The sequence below is a fragment of the Mustela erminea genome, chromosome 7, assembly GCF_009829155.1.
Source record: "Mustela erminea isolate mMusErm1 chromosome 7, mMusErm1.Pri, whole genome shotgun sequence".
Taxonomy (NCBI): Eukaryota; Metazoa; Chordata; class Mammalia; order Carnivora; family Mustelidae; genus Mustela; species Mustela erminea.
Window position 1 is genome coordinate 139,557,678 of NC_045620.1, and position 18,956 is coordinate 139,576,633.

At 60.3% G+C, this 18,956-nt stretch overlaps 1 protein-coding gene across 5 annotated transcripts in view; it reads right to left on the bottom strand.

Moving 5' to 3' along the window:
- LOC116596248 (collectin-11) overlaps positions 1 to 18,956 on the bottom strand; it is a 69,598-nt gene that overhangs the window by 23,573 nt on the left and 27,069 nt on the right. For 2 of the 5 annotated variants that reach the window (XM_032353424.1, XM_032353423.1), the window contains 4 exons: positions 17,925 to 17,996; positions 15,567 to 15,620; positions 11,396 to 11,491; positions 10,768 to 11,253 (listed from right to left, as the gene is read on the bottom strand). In XM_032353424.1, coding sequence (XP_032209315.1) covers positions 10,862 to 11,253; positions 11,396 to 11,491; positions 15,567 to 15,620; positions 17,925 to 17,996 — 614 coding nt within the window. In that variant the 3' untranslated portion in view covers positions 10,768 to 10,861. Of the gene's footprint in view, positions 1 to 5,088; positions 5,396 to 10,767; positions 11,254 to 11,395; positions 11,492 to 15,566; positions 15,621 to 17,924; positions 17,997 to 18,956 lie in introns of those variants that run through there. The other 3 variants (XM_032353421.1, XM_032353422.1, XM_032353420.1) reach the window with 3 other exon arrangements.

The following is an 18,956-nucleotide window of genomic DNA, read 5'->3' on the forward strand; positions in this document are numbered from 1 at the left end:
CCATTCTGCAATCGTGTGCACCGTCCTGTGACGTTCAGGCCCTGGGCCAAGGCTGGGATTACACCTGCTCCTCAGGGGCTGACAGCCGCGGACAGGACACGGACACGACAGCGGGCAGTGCTGGTGATCAAGACGGCAGTGACGCCCTTATAGCACGCCGGGACCTCGGGGGCCCCGGGGGATCCCACTGGGAATGGACTCCTGAGCCAGGACTCAAGGAGGAGGAGGGGCAGGGGAGACACGCAGGGAGGGGAGGCTGCGGGACCCACGAGCTAGAGGACAACATCTGTCCGCACCTGCCCCATCCAACCTAGAAGCTACTGGCCGTGCGTGGCCATCTAATACACCTAATAATGTAATTATACAATTTTATTATAATTAAATAAATCTAATAAAATGAACAGTGCCGTTTTCCCTCGGACTAGCCACGTTTTGAGGGCTCGGGAGCACACGTGGCTTCCATGCTCAGTGGACTCGGGAGCACACGTGGCTTCCACGCCGTGGAGTACACACAGAACAGTCCGTCACAGAAAGCTCTACTCGACTGTGCGGGGACGTGCCGGGCTTCCTCTCCACCACCACGCACGGAGGCCGGACCACGAGTCAGATACGTGCCCCGCACAGCCTGCGTCTAAGGCTCCTGCGTGGACATCACTCTGCCACGGCCGGGGCAGCTCGTCAAAGCCGAGACGTGGCAGGTTTGTTCTGTCCCGGCTCAGGCTCGGCCGGGCTCTCCAGCGGCCCCACCTGGGCTCAGGACCTCCGAGCTGGGGGCCAGCCCGCCCGGTGCCAGGTCCGCACCTGTGGGCCACATGGGCTTTCCCCCGACGGCAGCGCAGTAACCGTCCCGTGTCCCCGACAAGATCACACGGAGCCCAGCCAGCCATGGATGCTGGACAAAGCCTTCTCGCATATTTAATTTTCTTGAATAATCCCATGACATCTGATTTACCTGGTCATTCTTTTGAAAAGTCCCCATTTTCTCCCTGGCAGTTGCGGCGAGCTCCATATGCAGCAGGACGGAGCTCGCTAACATTCCGCCGAAGCCAACAGCTTAAGGCCCCTCTCCCAGCTACCCAGCTGGACAGAAAACACCGGGTGTTCTGGCAACACGGGGCAGGTGCCTTGTGGGTCTTGTCATCCTGCCTCCCTCCTGGCCAGAGCAGCGGGAAGGGGCATTCTTTTCACGCCTGCTGTAGTCCATCTTTTTCTTCACTGTGCCTTGGGTGACCTCCACCAAGAAGTGCACGCAGCCGCCATGGACCAGAGGCTGCAGAAGCGCGGGGAAAGAGCCAGACAGACGAGCATTTCCCACATTTCTCGAAGGGATCAGTGCTCCCATCCCCAAATCCTGACCCTCAGATTTAGACAGTCACTTCAGCACTTCCTTAAAACACAAAACAAAACAAACAAAAAACCCTGCTCCCTTCTGCAAATGAATGTTTCCATTTTGCAAATAAATAAACTCGCAGCTCTCAAGAAAGCACCAACTTCAGGGTCAGGGTCAACTCTATGGTGCAGGCGGCGAGGCAGGACCTTCCCAGCCCCGGTGTCTGTGGCGCAGGCGGCCCCAGGGGAACCCGCAGGGGGAGGCCATACAGCCTGCTCCTCAAACTGGATGAACACGCTTTCCTGAAGCCCCTTAGTGTGGAGGAGCATTTGTTGAAGAGCCCCGCAAACCAGCTGGAGATTTTCAACGCCAATGTTTGCTTTTCCAAGTGAAACCCGGCGTTCGGACCCATCTGTTTTCAGTTTGTGAATTCGGTTTGGGGCAGAGGTTTCCCCCGGGCTCCTGCCTTGGCCTTTCCACCGCCGCCATGTCCTGGCGCTTCCCCTCAGCCTGCACGCTCGCCCCGAGCTGGGGCGCCAGCGGAGGCGGCACGGCTGCCTTGGGACACAGTCGGGCAGACACCTCCAACATTCTCTTGCTGAAGCTCCACTTGGGCCATGAGCCGGCGGCCACGAGCTTCGCATGTGTTTCTCTGAGATAACGCAGAAACCAGCCCTCCGCACACACGGCAGACGCGCCACCAGAGATAAATGGGCAAGGAGCCCGAACCCCTGGACTGGTTCATAGAAACAGCAGAGGAGGGGAGGGCGCAGGTAAGTTCAGCACGATGTTCTCTACTGCTGCTCACACCCTCCGCGACCGTACCAGAGGTCAGGCCTGCAAGTAGCAGAGACCAACCCTACCAGGCCCTAAGTGTGCAGAAGGCGTAACACTGGCCGGGTATTTTACGGTTGTGCTAAGATGGGAACCATTTGCCACACATCATATGCAACTTTAGGTCCAATGAAATATAAAACTTAGCTTCTTGGTCGCACCAGCCGCATTTTATGGGCTCAGGAGCCAGGTGTGCCTGGGAGTTTCTGCACAGAGCAGCCCAGAAGAGCGATTTCCATTGCTGGAGAAGCTTCTAGCAACGGTCCCCACTGTAGGGAGCACCATTGTCTTAATATCCCTTTTTATTAATTTAGACACAATGTTCCGCGATCTTAGAGCTCTTTGGCGGCCTCTTGTCAGTGCCGGAACATGCTGACCCAGGCTAGCCCGTCTCTTTGGCTCCCTCATGGCTGACCCCGTGACAAGGGACTTCACACAGCAAGGGGGATCTTGCAGGCGGGATTGTGTTCACAGATCCCGGGGCCCACGGACAAGGGCCGCTCTGCACGCTCGAGCAAGCAGGAGAGAAAACGGAGTCATCGGATCCTTGAGGGCAGAGGCTGTGGCACCATCAGCTGTGCCCATTTTAAGGGACACACAGAGGTGCACCTGGGACACTCACTAGAGCCACTGGGGACCCCAGGCCAACCCTGCTGTCTGGGAGCATCCAGCCCGACCCGGCAAAGGCCCGCCTGACCCGTCTCGGGCCATCCTGGCCTCCCCGCGGCGGAACACCGACAGCACCCACTGGTCGCCTAGAGGCCTGTCCACCAAGCTGGCGCCTCTAAAGGTCTGGGTCTGGTTGCAGTTGGGTCCTGCCACGCTTTCCCTAGAATAAGTGTAACAGCATGAGAGGGGCGTCCGGAAGACAATGGGCATCTTGGGTCCCAGCCCTGCCTCCTCGCCTGCTTTCCTGCCTCACACCTGTTCTCCTGCCTTCCTCACGCCAGCTGGGGCATTACTTATGATCACACCCATTGCAGAGATGCCCAGAGAGGCCGGGCGCTTGCCCAGTGTCACACGGCAATGAAAGGGGCAGGGACGGGTTTCCAGGGGCCTGGGGAGGAAGCCACAGACCCACCCCTTCGTTAACGATGAAGAAAACAGCACCGTCTTCACTGTCTCCCCAGGAGCTGCATAATTCCTTATGTGTGTTCTCCAGACACTCTGGAAGGCCAGGATAGGGTAAGTCTCTCCACCCAGGATACACATATGAGGAAGAAAGCAGAACGACCCCACAAGCCAGCTCTCACACTCCTGCGGATTCATGGGAGACCACGGACGCACCCGTCCAAAGGGACGAGTTCTCGGGTTTACAGCCGCATCCTCGATGACGGCCGAGATAAGGAGCAGCCCGGTGTCCGCCGACTCACGCACGGAGAAAGGAGACGTGCTGTAGACACACAGTGGACTGTCACTCAGCCGTCAGAAAGAATGAAGTCTTGCCACTTGTAAGGACACGGATGGGGCCGGAGAGTACTCCGCTGAGTGAAGTAAGTCGGTCAGAGAAAGACAAGTATCATATGGTTTCGCTCACGTGGAATTTAAGGAAGAAAACAAACGAGCAAAGGGAAAAAAGAGAGAGAGACAAACCGAGACACAGACTGTTACCTACAGAGACACACGGACGTCCCCAGAGGCGGGCGGGGGAGCAGGTGACGGGGATGGAGGAGACAGGGTCGTGAGCAGCAGAGGGTGATCCGTGGGGCTGCTGGACCCCCATGTTCTACGCCTGAAAGTAACCTAACACCGTGCGTTAACTTTCCTGGAATCTCTTTTAGTGTGCCAAGGAAAAGAGGGGACCCTCCCATGCGGTTCCAGAACACTGTGCAGGCCTGACCACACACCGCACCCCGGCTGCACGGAGGGAGCTCGCGGTCTGTGTCTGGGTTTCTCTCCTGAGCCACGAAGCCCGAACGTGTCCCTCACGGCCCAGGCTCCAAGTCCTTGGGGACTTGTGGGGAAGCAGGTCCTCTGCCTGGCCGTGGGAGCTCGCAGCTCGGCACCTTGGGTGGCGTGGGCTCACCCGGCTCTGCTCATCTCCCCAGCCGTCCACTGTGTCCTGCCGTCCTGTCCACGGGGCGGACAAGGTCTCTGTGCGGGAGGGAGTGCCCGCCGGACCTGACCTTCCCTCACCCAAAGGCGCACCACCCGTGCGTCTACTTCCAAGTCTGTGTGTTTAAATGAGGTTTTCAAAAATAATTCCTTGGGAGGGAACAAGATCCCCTCTGAAAGGGGCAAGCCGTGAGTGTGCGGGAGCGTTTTCTACAAGTCGCATCAGATTCGTCCGCCGTGAGGAGCCTGAGGACAGTCACCTCTGGAGATCGGGCAATCATTGTCTTTCTGACGGAGAAAGTATCATCCTGAAATTCCACACGCTCAGGCGCCGCTCACGCTCTACTGTCCCCTCGGGATTTGCCTTAAAAGACAAGACGTGTGGAGGGTGTGCAGGACGGCAGGAGAGTAGGACAGCAAGCCGGGCTCTGCCCATAGGTGTGGGACCGCGGGAGCAGACCTTCTGCGACCCCCAGCGACCCACTGCACCTGCGCGGACTTCAGTGAAGCTTCGGCCAGAAGTGTGAGGTTTTTGGAGATAAAAGGAGTTGATTCATATTTGGCATAAAACCAGAGGGAGTTCAAGCAGCAGCGGGTGCAGCTGGCGGGCGGAAAGCCCAGGCCAGGCTCCCAGCGCGGCGCTGCGGCTCTGCTGTGGGCAGGACACCAGCTCGTTTCACCCCCGGACGAGCTCTGCAAAGACCCACGACTCACGGTGGGGCTGGAGGAGCAGGGGTGCGGAGGGGAGCGCGGGGCGTAGAGCAGGGCCCAGCCTGGCATCACGGGCCATGGGGTCTGGAACACCCCCAACCCGGCACTGGTCCCACGCCTGCCCCACACTCCGTGGACGCCGCTGGCCCCGGCCTTACCGATGGATGCCATCAGAGGCTCATCGCGCTGAGTCCCTCCCTGGCCCGTTCCTCCGTCACAGACAGCTTTAAAGCAGGAAGGTGTGTCTGAGCGGCACCCAACCTCACGCAGCACCCCAAGTTCAGTGTTCAGCACCCGGTTTCCTGCTCCCCACAAGCCAGCCAGGGTCCCATGGTGCTCACTGCTGGCCAGGAGGAAGTTTAGAGGGGCCTCACCCCGCAAGACAGAACTTCCCAGAGACTGGCCGAGCCTCTGTGATGTCACAAGGGCTGGGGGCGGGGGCTCGGCCATGGAGCAGCCCCTCCCTGGAGAAGTCAAGGGAGTCTCTGCAGGGACCTCACTGGGGGCACACAGCCAGGCCTGATCCCCCACAAGAGCGCATCCCCACTGGCCTGTTCCTGAAACACCCCCTCAGCCCAGCCGGGACAGGACGCCCAGTGCTGTGTCTCCGAGCCTCCAGCAAATGCACGGATTCTGCACACACAGCCAGAGAGAGGACAGCCTCTGGGGCACTTGACAGGGAAGGACCCTCAGTGCCCAGGAAGAGGCGGATGCACCGCGAGGTTCACATGATTTAAAGGACTCCGTGGACCTTGGTGAGAGGGGCCCCGCCTCGTGGAGTGCAGCAGACGCCGGTCCCTGCCCTGGAGCCCACGGTCTAGAGGAAGAGCTCTCCGTGAGGCGGGAACAGCACAGTGGCCCCAACGTGCGCGGTGCCCAGCGGGTGGCATTGTCACCCCACCCTGCAGAGCAGTCATGTCCGGTCCACAGATGGAGAAACTGAGGCTCAGGAGGTCGGAGATTCATGCAAGGTCACTTGAGTCATGAGCGGCTGATCGGGAGCAGGAGCTCGGCTCGTCCACACGGCACCGGCACCCGGCCTTGGAGGCCTGGGGGCTGGCAGTGCGGTGTGGACGTCTGTCACCATCCTTTGTTGCGTCACCAGCTTGGCCTTCCCTTCTCCCCTCCTGCACCCCCATCCCTGATTTGGAAAGCGCGCCCCCTCCAGGTACTCCCCAGCCTCTGGTTGGTGCCCAGGTCCTCAGGTCCATGTGGACACGTCCGTCCAGCCGTCCAGGGGGAATTCTTAAGAACACAAGCCACATCTGTGCCTCTGTCCATAGCGGCAGACCCTGTACTGGGGTTCTCTTCACCCGTGACCTGAGTCGAGCACAGAGAACAGCCAAGAGGGATACTCGGGGCTCGAGAAAGCTGCGGAGCCGCCTGTCCGCACCTGAAGCCCAGCTCCCTGAGTGTGGAGCGCATCCGCGCTGCGGGACAGCCGCTACGGTGTAGGTTCTGACTGCAGATCTGGGAGGTTCCAGGAGTCTGGACCTCTGCACGCGGCAAGGCGGTGCCGGGCGGCAGGTCCAGGACCTGGAGAACAGGGTGTTGTGAGCCACACTGTCCGGCCACTAGCTACTTAAAATCAAATCTAAAGTTGAAGTTAAGGGGCGCCTGGGTGGCTCAGTCTGTAAAGCGTCTGCCTTCCGTTCAGGTCATGATCTTGGGGTCCTGGTTTCGAGCCCCGCATCAGGCTCTCTGCTCAGCCAAGAGTCTGCTTCCCCCTCTCCCTCCGCCCGTCCCCCGCTGTGCTCTCTCACACGCTCTCCTTCTCTCTCTCAAATAAAAAATAATAAATGAAAATAAAATTTAAGTTAATTTAATAGAAGTTGAATTAAATTTAGAGTCTACGTCCCCTGCGTCACTCAGCTCCACGTGCTCGATGCCACATGCGGCGACGTGGAAACCGAGCCCTCCTGGCTTTGTGCCCGTGCTCCTCGACGGCGCTGTGGGGGGAGGAAGACGAGAGCCAGCCCAGCGGTGGTCCCAGAGCCCGGAGCTGGATGGAGCCCGTCGGGGCCATGGGAGCGGCGAGAGCAGACCCTTCACCCAGAGGCTGGAGTTGAGAGCCGCCCGCGGCGCACCTCGACAGCAGCCCCAGAGGAGCCGGGGCCGGAACCAGCCAGCCGGCTCAGCTGCTCCCACGTTCCTGAGCCACAGAACCCGTGCAAGACAGTACACAGCTGCCGGCTTGTAGGGTCGTTTGTGACCTAGCAGTGGGTAACTGACCCCCACGAGGGACCCTGATAGGGGATGACGGGTAGAAAGGTTTGGGGCCAGGGTGGCCCACGGCAGCGAGAAGGCGGACTGCAGGCGTGGGCTCTTCCCGCTTCGGGGTGCTGTCTCTGTGCCATCTGCGCCCGTGGATGAAGCAGGCGGGGTGCCTCTCGGGGTCACCGGGGCTGGGCATGGCCCCACGGGCACGGCCTGACGGGCGGGCCAGGACACCACAGCCATAAGCAGCCCACTGCCCCTGAGCCCCAGCGCGATGCTAGAAACGTCTGCCTTCACAACCCACCTTGTGCCTCAACCTCCTCCCAGACCCTGACTTTGAGCGGCAGGACCCACCGCAGCTCACAGCGCCTGCTGCACCTTCAGACAGAGATAAAGGACCTGATCCAGCCTGCAGTGCGCGTCCCCTCGGGGCCCCTCCCTCCTGTTCACGCGCACCAAACTCCGACTGACCACCTGCAAGGTCCTTCCTGCTCCCACCGTCCTGTCGGGACATATCTGCCCTTTCCCTGTGGGTGGCAGGTTGCAAACGTGGCCACAACCGTCCAGATCCCGCTGCGTCTTCTCACACCCCTTGTGGCCCCTTGAATCCGGACGCACCTTCGCACGTAGCTATAGAAGGTGACAGAGCGACATCGGTCCTGCTCAGGGCTTGGGCCTCAGGCAGCCTTGTGGGCCCACTCCTGCTTTCTGGAACTGCCTCCTTGTTCACACCCCCGGGCTGGTCACTTGAGGATGAGAATCCTGGCCTGCCCACCGAGGCATGACTGCTCGGGCAGCTGCCAAGAGACAGGGGAGCCCAGCCGTGACCAGAAGAACCACCCTGCTGTCCCAGCCCAAATGGTTGACCCCTAGAATCATGGGGAATAGGTAAAAACATGGTTACTATTTGAAGTCACTGAGCTCTGGGTGGGTCGTTGCATGGCACAGACGAACCGATACAGCGCATTCGGTTTATGCTCATACTTGGAAAGCAGTATTCCTCCACCAGAGATACTGAAAACTGTGCTTTCCCAGCCTCCTCTATAGCTCGGGCACAGACACATACCAGCCGCCACTTGTGGGAGTTCTGTGAAATGGCTTCTCTGGATTTGTGCAGTGCACAACCTGTGCAGCTGCACAAAATGGCCCCAGGACAGTACGTACCCACACAGACCTGCCCTCCAGACTCTGGAGGTGAGCCAGTGAGATACCAGTGCAGCTTGTATGGCAAGAGCAGCAGCTGGGTCCTTCTGCAGCATGATTCATGGGCTCTGTTCCCTTCTACATGGTCCCCAATGGCTCTCCAGTCTTTCCAAAATTCCTGTGAACTTCCAAAAACCTTTCAACGAATCCCCTTTCTGCTTAAATTAGCCAGACTCTGATTTTCTTGCTTACGGCTAAGAAACTCCTCCCACCCTTGGTTCGGATCTGCTGGATTGATGTGGGTAACGCCTGGTGACTGTCCCTCGGTCCTCACCTGCCCACCCAGTCCCCCAAGGAACTAGGGTGAGCACACTGTCCAAACAGCCCCAGGGGGAGCCCGCCGGCCGGCATAGGCAGACAGCGAGAGTCATTGCTCAAGTCTGAATGAGGCAGGAACAGGACACTATGCTGCCCCCGGAAGAATGATGGACAGTCTCACGACACCAGTCAGGGACCCGAGCCTGCCCCCACAGAAACGCCCCTGTGTCATCTTCCCGGCCTGGACCAGCCTTTGTGCGGGGACGCTGAGACCGGAGATTAATCCTATCCCCTTCCTAGAGCTAGCTCCTCCGCCTCCGACCATCAGAACCACCGATCCTTCCCCGGAGTGGGCTTTTTTTGTCCGTCTAGATGGCTGCCACCGCCCTGGGGATGTGGCGGAGGAACCACGTGGCTGAGGGTTTTCAGAAGGACATGGCTCCCCTGGGTCCGGGGGCCAGAGCCCCTCCTTTCCCTGCCTGCCTGCCCTTTGTTCCGCAGCATCTCTCCCCGCTGCCTCTCACTGCTCCCCTCCTCTCTCGCGCGCACACGCATACGCGTGTGCACATATGCACACCCATGCACACGTACGCACAAGCACGCACATGCGCACACACACACCCCATCCTAAAGAGCCCCCCCACCCCCAGCATCTGTGTCCTGCCGACTCCGCGCGTTCCCGGCTGCAGACGCATGTCCTCCTCCTGCCGCTGGATGGCAGCGTGGACCCGCGGGTCTGCAGCCCCACCAGCTGCCTGGGCTGGGCTCCCTCCTCCACCTCCGCCCACGCTTCCAGGGCGGGGGCTTGAAGGAGCACAGCTCCGTGCTGTCAGCGGCACCTCATGAATCCCGGCTCTCACCCCAGCCAGGAACCTCTCCCCTGCCCTGCAGATCAGACTCTGCCATGGGAACAGGTCCCTTGTTGAGAAGTCAGGGATTAAGTTAGGAGCAATGATCTGCCTTCTGCCCCGTGGTTGATCTCCTATCAGATTTGCTTTGAGCGGGCATCAAGGCAGGACAGCCACATGCAGGAGGAGGCGTCAGGAGCTGGACCCGCTGAGCTCCCTCCCGCTTCTCCAGAGTTGGAGGGGACATGAGAGCTCAGAGGGATTGCCCTCTGCCCCGCTCGCCTCCAAGGGGGGAAGGAGACCCCGAGGGGCGGGGGCTCCCCCGGGACAGCACACGAGCCAGGAGAGCCCTTGAGAAGGCCGGTGCTCACCTCTGACCCACGCTCAGACTGAAAGAGCAGGGGCTCCGTGCGGGGTGCTGGAAAGCCGCCTCATGGCAGAGGCCATGCCCTTGCGCTGTATTCTTTGAAACATGAAGAAGTGTGGCTGATGCCCAAAAAGGAAAGGGACCTCAGATGCTGTGGCGGCCCCCTCCGGACTTGCCTCCCGGTGTCTACACGCTGTGATGTCCCCTCCCTGAGCGCGCACGGGACCTGGGGGGGGTCACCCCTCGTGGACAGAACGCCCTCGTGGTGGGACGGCGCACCACCTCCCAGATCAGGTCTCGCTCGTGTCTCTGACTCAGCCGCCGCCATGCGGGAGCTGCCCGTGGAAAGGCCCCCGTGACAAGGAGCCTGACCTAACCCACGACCACCACCGGTGGGCAGAAGGGGGTCCGCCTGCACCCCAAGGAGAGTCCAGATCCATGGATACCGTGAGATCCTTAATGCTGTTGTCACAAAATTCGGTCCAGGGCGAGTCGTCCGTCACCGACGGACAGCGCCCACGGGACAGGACACCACGAGGACACCACACGCTCGCACGTCAGCTGCACACAACTTTGGTTTCCTTCCCCCGAAACCTGCGCTTGCCCCAAGCAAAATGGCCCCTATTTAGGCCACAGTGAAAAGGAGCAGACTACAACGTAATTGCAGACACGTGGGCCAAAGGGAGGGCTTCTTCTCCACGCGGAAATGGAAGGGCCGACGGGAACGGAAGACGCTGCTGCCAGTTTGTGCTCAACTACGGTCGTATTTCAAGCTTTTATTTTATAGTTTGGACAAAGGCAGAGCGATTCTGAGTAACAATTCCCCACGGAGCAGGAGGCGACGGCGCAGGGCTAACAGGTGACTTCCTCGGCCACCAGGCCCCCAGCCAGCCCCGCGGCCTCCCTCCCGAGCACCCAGCACCGCGCTGTCCGCGGCCCAGAAACGCAGCCGGCGGGGTGGGGGCCGCCAGCGCAGGGGGCAGGGGCACGGCGGGCGGGGGCGGCCCGGGGCAGGGGCGGAGGGGACCGGCCGCCCGCTCACACGTGCTCCTTGTCGAACTCGCACAGGAAGTGCATGGTGACGTGGCAGGCCACGTCGTTCCAGCCGCCCGAGGCCACCATCTCCACGCAGTCCTCCTCGTCGTAGGCGTTGTTGGGCTCGCCGCTGCGCCACTTGCTGAACGTCTGCATGGGCGAGCGGTCCGCGTACACGAACGTGCCCTCCCGCTCCAGGTCGTTGATGCCGATGAAGACGCGGGCCAGGCCGGCCTGCGCGATGTAGGCGGCCATCAGGCCGTTGGCGGCCTCGTCCTTGGGCATGCCCAGCGTGCCCCCGCGGCCCTGGCAGGACAGCTGCGCGTCCACATACCTCTTCTCCTCCTTCACCAGCAGGTAGATCTTACTGTCCGTCTCGCGCACGCCGGCGACAGCTGCGGGGGAGGGCAGTGCTGGAAAGTGAGCACTCGCGTTTCTGTAAACACGCTCGGTGCGCAGCACACGCGAGTCCCGCCGGCCCGGCCCCTCGGTCTCGGGGTTGGGGGGAGGGGGAGCAGGGAGACGCGGAGAGCATACCATTTTTTATGAATTTTAGCTCCGTCGTCAGCTGCGTGACCTGGTTGTCCATCTCACCGATGGCCTTCCTCAGCTGGCTGCATTCACACGGGATGCCTGCGGAGACCCGGCCCCCCGTGTTAGAGGCGACTGGGGGCTGGCTCAGGAAAGCGGCCCCCCACCCAGACAGAAGGCTTCTTCGGCCAGCAGACGCCATGGGCCTTCGAGGCCGGGACGCAGATTCTGGGCTTCATCCCGAAGGCAAGGAGAAGCAGCCCAGGGACATCAACGGGGCGGCACCAGGACGGACCCGTTTTGAGACAGGGCTCTGGGTGGGAAGAGGGAAGGGAGGGGAGGATGGGGGAGATGGGGCTGGGGGGTAGAGTCGTGGCCACAGCTCAGGGGACAAGGGGCTCGGGGCAGGGACATGCAGATGCAGAGAAGCCGGCACGTCTGAGGACAGCAGGGCCCCAGGGCCTGAGGGTCTCTCACGCAGCACAGCCATGCCACCTCTGGTCGGGGGTCCTGGCCCTTCCGGGGCCCCTGAGCTGCTGCCATGAGGAGCTCCCGTCCCCAGCCTCGGGGACCTGGCCACTGCCAGCCCCTTGCCTTCCCCGGACAGGAGCATGTCCGGCCTGCCCTGGCCGTACCACAGCCCGCAGGCAGGATCTCCTCTCTCCCTGCAAAGCCCACGGCGCTGAGCGCAGCCGCACTTCCAGACAGAACATCCCCGGCAGGAGACGGGGCCCATCTTCCAGAACCTCACCGTCCTCCACCCCCAGAGTCTGGAACACCCTCACTTCCACACTCGGCGGCTCATTGACACTCCGGCCCGGGCGTGTTTCTGGGGCAGAGCCCGTCTGAGACCAGACCCGCGTCCACGCCCTCCGGGGCTGCCCTGCTTTCTGGATTATTCTCTGCGGTGACAAGCAGGAGGCTGGTTCCTCCGTGTCCTTCAAATTGTCCCGTGGCCTCCAGGCTGGCCCCACACCCCTCCACGTCTTCCTCCCTGCGGGACCGTCTGCATCCAGAGGTGGCCATGAGAGGCGCTGCCATCCCTCCCGTGACCTCACGTGGCCGAATCCATGCCCACCAGCCATTCCTCCTCCTCCCCCCGCAGCGCGGACGAGCCCTCCAGACAAGGGCTTTTACTCAGACATCTCTTTCGTCGCCAGTTTCCAAGCTCCGAGCTTGCCCGGGGCTACTCTCTGAATGTCACCATCAGGGTGAATGACAGCAAGGAGGCACGGTTGGTGGAGACACAGAAAGACGGGCTGATTCAACAAGCAGATGCCAGCACGTGCCCCCACACACGGCGGTCTGGAGGGGACGGTCAGCCCCAACCACTGGGAAGCCCGTTCGGCTCCAGGATCCCCCCACCCGGTCCCCCAGGGCCTGACGGCAAGCTCACAGGGAGGTCACAAGAGCCTGCGAGGTGCTGATGCAGGGACAGGACACAGGACGGCTGTGCAGATGGCCTGGGACCGTGGAGGACGACAGAGACAGCGTGGAACCGTGGGGGGCGATGTGTATAGCGTGGGACAGAGGACAACACCCGTGTGGGAAACGCCCCGTGAGCGAGGGGTGGCTGGACCCCCGTCAACAGCGGGACATGGAGGACGTGCACCAGGCACACGGACAGGTAAGTCCAGACAGGAGGGGCCACCGAGGCGGCATGTGGCTGGGGGAGCCGCGCGGAGGAGGACAGGCAGCAGACAAGCTCCACAGAGAGAGGGCCGCGGCCGCAGGACAGCAGGTAGAGAGGCCACCGTCATCGGCACCAGGAAGCTGGACACGTCCCCTGAGCAGCCAGGGTCCCGGGTGACCTTCTCGGGCTTCAGAGGAGGTTGCAGGGGGCTCCAGAATGAGAAAGCGCAGACGTGCTTCCCGAGGAGCGCGTGGTCAGAGGAAGGGGGAAGCTTTTCGAAGTGAGGAACACGCGCTTGGGGACGGGGGTATCTGAGCCGACCCGTGTGGTCGGTGAGCACTGCGGTCCCAAGAAGGACATGAAAATACTCAGGTAGAAAGGAGTCGAATACTGAAATAGTCTAGGAGAGGGTGTGACAGACAAGGAGAGGGGATGCCAGCCACGGGTACTCCGTTTTCCGGACCACAGGGGTTTCATTGCATGATTCGCACTTCCGTGCCGAGTGCAATTTTCCCCGCGTCTTGGTTACTGTACCCAGCGCTGCTGTGAACACGGGGGTGCAGACATCCGGCGGAGTTAGTGTTGCCTGCTCTGGATACACTCCCAGAAGTGGGATCGCTGGAGAACACGTCAGCTCTATTTTTACCGTCTGGAGGACCTCCGCGCTGTCTTCCAGAGCGGCCGCAGCAGGCTGCACTCCCGCCGACAGTGCATGACAGCCCCCTTTCTCCACCTCCTCGCCAGCACCTGCTGCTCTTGTGTTTTGGTCCCAGCCGTTCCGACAGGTGCGAGGTGACCACTCGTGGCGGTGTTGGTTCGTGATGACTAGAGAGCCTGCGTTTCCTCTCACGTACCTGTCGCCCTGAGAAAAATGTCCGTGCAGCTGCCTTGCCCATTTCTAACCGGCTCTTTCGCTGAGGTGTTGTATGAGCTCCTTGCAGGTTTTGGATCGGCTCATCATCCAATGTACGGTTTGCTAATAGTTTTTCACTTGGTTGGTGGTTTCCTTTGCTTTGCAGAAGCTTTTGAGTTTGATGAGGTCGCACTTGCTCACTTTTCCTTTTGTTGCCTTTGCTCTGGGCGTCATACCCCAAAACCCGAGACCAAGATCCGCATCGGGGAGCTTCCTTCCTGTTTTCTTACAGGAGTTTCATGGGTCTCGGGTCCTACATTTAAGTCTCTTGGCCCATTTCTAGTTAGTCTTTGTGACAATGTAAGATGGGGTCCAGTTTCATTCTTTTCTACGTACGGTCCTGTTTTCCCAAGAGACTGTCTTCTCTCCATTAGTGTTCATGGCTCCCTTATTGAATGTGCCTGGGTTTGTTTCTGGGCTCTCGGTGCTGCCGCATTGGTCTGTGGGACTGTTACCATGCCGGTGTCACAGCAGCCGCATTGGTCTGTGGGACTGTTACCATGCCGGTGTCACAGCAGCCGCATTGGTCTGTGGGACTGTTACCATGCCGGTGTCACAGCAGCCGCATTGGTCTGTGGGACTGTTACCATGCCGGTGTCACAGCAGCCGCATTGGTCTGTGGGACTGTTACCATGCCGGTGTCACAGCAGCCGCATTGGTCTGTGGGACTGTTACCATGCCGGTGTCACAGCAGCCCCATTCCTGTTGTTTCGTGGCACAGCTTGAAATCTCAGCGTGTGATGCCTCCTGCTTGGTTCTCCGACATTATAAGCCCCGTAAGAAATGGGAGCCCTTCAAGACTGTTTCCAAGAGGAACCAAAACCAGGCAGCCACCCTACGTGTCCATCCGCGGAGGAGGGTTCATGAGCTGTGACACGTATACATGGAGTGACACTCAGCTGCAAACAATTAGGAAACCCTGTCATGTGTTTTAAGATTTTGTTTATTCATTTCAGAGAGAGAGAGCGAGTGCGCGCACAAGAGAAGGAGAGGGAACATGAGAGAGAGCCCAAGCAGGGGGAGAGGCAGAGGGAGAGGGAGAAGCAGACTCCTCGCTGAGCAGGGAGCCAGGCGCGGGACTTGATCCCAGATCCTGGGATCATGACCTGAGCTGAAGGCAGACGCTCAACCGACTGAGCCCCTAGGCGCCCCAGGGAATCCTGTCATTTGTGATAACAAGGATGGACCCTTAAATCATCACTGCTGGGAAGCGAGTCGGGCAGAGAAGGGCCAACCCTGCAGGCTCTCCCTTCCACGTGTGGGGGAGGGAGCAGGAGGAAGGGGCCGGCAGGTGCACACGCCCACCAGGGATGCGGTGCGCGTGGTGAGGACCACGGCCCTTCGTGGGACACACGGGGGAGCTGGTAAGAGAGCAAGTCCTTGGAGTTCTCATCCCAGGGATAATTTTTTTCCCCTTTTCTCTTCTTTCTTTTCTTTTTATTGTGTCTCTGTGAGAAGACGGATATTAGCTGAAGCGATGGTGGTGATCGTGTCACATTACCTGTAAACCAAACCCCTGTCCTGTAACCCTTAAACCTTTACGGCAAGGTATGTTAATTATCTCTCAATAAAACAGGGGCAAGTGCAAATTTTCATGCATGTTTTAAAGCCCGGCAGCCCGTGTGCCATACCTGGTTCTCCATTAGGGCCAGGGGGTCCCATGTCACCAGAATCTCCTTTTTCACCTGAAAAAGGAGAGCAAGTTCAAGCAGAGGCGGGGTGCGTCCCTTGAGGTCAAAACGCCGAAGTTCACGATGTCGTTTCTTCCATGTGTGATGCCCTAGTGTTTCCCGCAGACCCTGTCTTTGCTGTGAACACGCGGAGTTGTGTTCTAAGGTGATTACCTCGGGCTCTGTCGATGTGACCTAGAACATATGCCTAGCACGAGATCTGAGAGATGACCCAACCCCCTTCTTTAAGTCGAGTCCAAAAAGTCCCCGTTGTGTCATAGAACAGTCTGTCGATACCATGTCATGAACCCCTGGGTCAGGAACAACTAAATCTGACTCCAAGTCTCACCCACCTGGCGGCCGGGAGACAGTGATGCTGGCACCTGGCTGGACCTGGGGACAGTCCCTCCCAGTGCAGCACGTGGGCTCCCGCCTGGCCTGAGACACGGCCTCCCACAGAGGACACGCCACACAACCCACCCCACCCCCCAGCCTCCCAGCGTATAAAGCCAAGGGGTTGGACACAGCGTGCCAACAACACTTTCTGGCTGCTCTAAAATTAGACAAGTCTATTAAAGGCACATGAATATTCCTGCAACACGCTCTCTCCTCCCCGAGACAACCTGAACATCCCAGTCGTGTGGGAGGGGGCAGGAGCAGCGCCCCCTCCCTCTGTGGATTCCATGCATCATGTCCACGCGGGGAGCCGGGGAGCCTGCCAGCCCTGTCTGCAGCATCCCTGGGACTCCCTGGTCAGCCTCGGGGCTTGGAGAGGTCTGCAAGGTCAGCCCGACCAGGCCCGGGAAGCAGATCAGGTAAACTAAGCTAACGAGGGGCTTGTCTGCAGAGGGGCTTGTCTGCACACGGCCCCTCGGTGAGACACTGGCGTTGCCCGGAGCACACGTAGTACATGGAAGGCACACGCGTCCCTACCCGGTGGCCAGCACAAAGGGGCAACAACCCAGTTCTCTCTCAACAGATAGAGAGGCCATGATCGAGCCCCAAGAAGGAAGGAGATGATCTCTGGACACGTGCCGCTGAGGGAGTAAGTCAGACACCCGTGAGGGCCTCGGACACACCGACTCGCGGGCTGGAATTAGAGGAGGGGGTGCCGCGGCCGAGGGAGGGACCAGAGACCCTGCCTCACCAGGACACGGCTCCTCTCGGGGGGTGAGAAGGTTGAGCAGCTGCTCAACATACAAAGGTGCTTACTGCCACGGACTTGCGCACCTGAAAACAGCTAACACGGCCAGTTTCACGTTACGACGATTTTACCACCATCTCTCAAAGCCTTTGGGAAGCACAGCGGCCCTTCTTCCTGCCGCGCACACCGACGTGCTCCGGAACGAGCCAGCAGACGTGCCAGCAGGTGCTCCCCCCAGGGTTCCCCAGACAGATGCTGGGCTGGCTGGTCTCCGCCACCCTCCTGCCAAGGACCCCTTCCTGCCAGGGACAAGCTGCGGCGAGGGGCGGTGCCTGGCACTGTCAGAACCGATCACCGGAACCCACTCACTGCTCAACCCCCCGGCAGGTTAATGAGGCAGAAGGACTCCAGCGCCAGGCTTGGGCAGACCACCCTGAGCCCCCTCCCTGCCACACAGGCTCAGCCACGTTCCCAATCACCAGCCCTCCCCGGCCTTGGGCCCCTCCTTAGCACGAAGGGGGAGGTGGGGATACCTCCACGGGATCGCTCTCTGAAAGTTCGGGGCCCGGGGGCTAGGCGCAGGACGCCCCAGGTGCTCCAAGAGTGTTTGCTGACTGGGTGTCTCGGAGCCTTCCTTATCTGCCTGGGCCTCAGTCTCCTGGCCTGTCCCTGCTGCAGGGTCGTGTGGTCAGACGAAGTAGCCAGATAGCCGCAGACGAGGGCAAGTGTCTTGTCCCTAAACGGCTGCTCTCAACTGGCTGTTGCCTCCTGGGTCCCATTCTCATGGAAACCAACGCCCCCAACACGGTTTGAAAAAGTCACCGAAGCTGGAAGTGGATAGTGTTTCTGGAGCACAGCCCTCCTGTTACTCAGATGGGGCTCGGTGCTTCCTTAAACAGGTTACAAATGTGGCAGTGAAAGGTCTTGTCTGAGTAGCCGCCCCCAGTTCTCCGCCAGGGTGCCCCGTGAATCCGCAGGTCGGGGCATGCTCACCCCACCCTGGTGGGCACCCAGCCAGCTGGCAACCCTGAGCGGCCCCAGAGGCAGACCCTGGGACCAGAGGTATCACGTGTAGAGCCCACAGAAAGAAGCAACTGGCCAGTCTGCACGCGTTCTCCAGCGCCCGCCCCGGGAGCCTGGGAGGGAATATGGGACGAGGGGTGCGTCGCAAATACCTTTAGAACCAATGGGACCGATTTTTCCATGGCGACCCACACTGCCCTTCTGTCCTTTGTCACCCATGTCTCCTGCAGAAAACACAAGATCAAAATTGGTTGGTGCACAGGTAGTTCAGCCTACCTCCCGTTTAACTTCACCCACGCACACACGCACGTGCACACACACGAGAGGAGACGGACCGGGTACGGCTCTCATCTTTACGTGACTGACCCCCGAAGGCTCTTCATGGTCACTTGTTGACAGATTTCCCAGAGGAGGACACACCTCCCCGAAAAGCCACGTGCACTGCGGAACCAAGGAGACCACCGGTGGGTCCCCATCCAGACCTCAGCCCAGGCCCCTCCTGCTCTGCGCTCACATCGGTAGAGAGATGTGCTCCGTCCCAGCCCGGCCCACGTCGAGCAGCCACGCTCCACCCAGGGCACACGGGCTGCTCTCGGGAGCCGGGAAGCCTCAGCGGGGTGTGCAGTGACCACCGAGGCCCCTTTCCCCCGAGAGGGGGAGCCTCACTCACGCAGGAAGCTGGGGGAGGGGGCGGGAAGGAGGGTCCGGGGATGCTCCGTCACACGCTTCCGAGGGGTCTAGTCCTCCAGCAGGGCCTGGCCACACAGCGCCACCGTTCCCTGCGTGCAGCTTGGAGGGTCACCCCCTGCAGCTCGCTCACTTTGCCTCTCTCACACTGCCCATCCCTGCAGGCCGGCCCGGTGACCATCCTCACGCCCTGACCCCACAGGACCGTCCTCACTGACCAGCATGCTAAGACCCAGGACGGCGGTCCTCTCCCGTTCCCAGCAGGGGTCATGCGGGCGGAGGGCGTGTCCTCCCCCAGGTGCTCTCGAACTTTCGGGCCGTCCCTGCTGGTCCGCTGCTGACCCCAGACCGCAAACCCAGCCGGCAAACAGCGCACACACACAGAACACATAGTAAAAGAAACACGCGGTCAGACTTCATTTAATACTGAAACTAAGGGAAACTGAGCACAGGCTCCTCCGCAGCAGGGAGGGGACAGGAAGGACTTGGTGTTGCGT